Raw genomic sequence first — 2,052 nt, 5'->3', positions numbered from 1 at the left:
TATATGCTATATATAGAGAGAGAGATTTTTTTAAATTCATGTTTTAATGTATACAGTTCTGTTGTGCAGCATCTTTATTGACAAAAAAAACACATTTTTTAATTTTTTGTATTTCATTACATTTTAAAAGATTGATTAAATTGTTAACAAACTGACAAAATAAAAGTTCAGTTTAACTTGAAGAACTTATGACAGAAATACATTACTATTATATACTAAAATGTAATTCTTAAAGTAATAATACACATATAGAGAGAGATGGATATTTTTTTCATTCACGTTTTAATGTACACAGTTCTGTTGTGCAGCATCTTATTTAACAAAAATGTGATGTGAATTATTTTTATTTGATTACATTTTTTTTTAATTTATTAAATTGTTTTGTCAATTAATTTCATTAGACAACATTTTTTTTAATAATAAATTTGCATGAAATCATAAAACACAGAATGCAGGAAAAATAAAATTTAGGGAAATTTAGGTTTAGAAATTTTATGGCATCCTAAATATAGAAGGTAGCTTATCCTGTGGACTTCAACAGTTTCTGTTTGCATACATTGTCACGGTCTGACAAACATGTGGAAAGCGTTTTCTTCGCTATTAATGCTAAACAAATATTGTGATGAATATCAATATCGTATGATGTGGAAAAAATACTAGTGATAGTATTTTTGGCCCTACCTCTCACTCATTAGCCGCTATAGGGAAATAACTTGGAGTAAGAAAGCTGCGTCCCAGTTTGTGCACTTGTGCATTAATCTAGTCCATTTTGTGTAAGTATTTGTAGTGTTACAGACTTGACTTTGGTGAGATCTCAAGCTGTGCCGGTTTAATCTCAGCGGAGGGCCGTGAAGCTGGTTTTATGCTCCCCTCCTCCTCTGTCGTTGTCGGTCAGCCGTTCTGTCCCACCGTTAAGATGAATGCTTGGCTAATTGTACACTAGCTGCTAGTTTCCTGTGTGTCTGAATGGAGGAGGTGTTCAGGAGAGTTTAGAGCCCCTCAGGAGCCGCCGAACACAAGTGTGTTTGTCTAGAGAGGTCGAGAGACACACTAATCCCAAAACTAGAAACAATCCACTGCAATCCAGCACTGATAATACACACAACTATTCCACATGAGCCCACTAACCATGATCCTCTGCAGTCACACACACTCCGTGATGCTTGAAATAAGTAAACATTAACTGAAATAAAATAAAATATAAAGCCCTTAAATGTATTTTATTTTCAAGGCAACATTTTCATTCGCGATTAATCACATCCAAAATAAAAGTGTTTGTTCACATAATATATGTGTGTACTGTGTATATGTATTATGTATATATAAATATATAAATACACACACATACAATATATATTTTGAAAACACGTACATGTATATATTTTTCTTAAATATATGCATGCATGCATGTGTGTGTATTTATATATACATAATAAATACACACGCATATATTATGTGAACAAAAACGTTTATTTTGGATGCGATTAATCGCGATTAATCGTTTGACAGCACTAATGGATACTATATAGACATATTTTAAAATAGATGCATAAATAATTAAAATGCAAAAATAGCAAGCTAAAAAAACTGAAACTAGTAAAAAATGAATAAATACTATATTGACAAATTGCATACGGCGATTAAACTAATAAACATTAATATGTAAAATAACAAACTAAATAAACTAAAACTAATAAATAAAAAATACTATATAAAACAACAAAATTACTAAAACTTTAAGTGAAATTAAAATGAAAACAGAAAATATAAAAATAAAATCTAATTCAGAATATAAAGAAAACTTGCATGGATATGCAGACGGCATAAGTTATTTTAGTATCATTGATATGCAGTTATAGTTTTTTTTTTAAATATATTTTGAGTTTTTATTTTTCCCCCCCTTTATTAGTATATACTTTTATTATATTTTTTTTATTGTTTTTTTTTCTCTGTATAGTTTTTATTCATTTTTATTTCAGTTGAAGTTATTTCAGTACATCAGGGTTAGACGTAACTAACTGAAAAAAATATATATTACAATTTATTTTGGTT

General features: G+C 28.9%; 1 protein-coding gene across 1 annotated transcript in view; it reads left to right on the top strand.

The window, feature by feature from the left end:
* The window catches only part of LOC107663745 (laminin subunit alpha-1-like), a gene marked incomplete at its 3' end in the record, with an annotated part of 23,200 nt that overhangs the window by 6,142 nt on the left and 15,006 nt on the right, over positions 1-2,052 (top strand). The window contains exon 4 of the mRNA XM_016454058.1: positions 788-890. Within this exon, the coding sequence (XP_016309544.1) occupies positions 788-890 (103 nt within the window). The remainder of the gene's footprint in view (positions 1-787; positions 891-2,052) is intronic.

This window comes from Sinocyclocheilus anshuiensis, unplaced genomic scaffold (assembly GCF_001515605.1).
Source record: "Sinocyclocheilus anshuiensis isolate Anshui unplaced genomic scaffold, SAMN03320099.WGS_v1.1 scaffold2305, whole genome shotgun sequence".
NCBI lineage: Eukaryota > Metazoa > Chordata > Actinopteri > Cypriniformes > Cyprinidae > Sinocyclocheilus > Sinocyclocheilus anshuiensis.
This window is presented reverse-complemented; position numbering and strand designations above follow the sequence as displayed.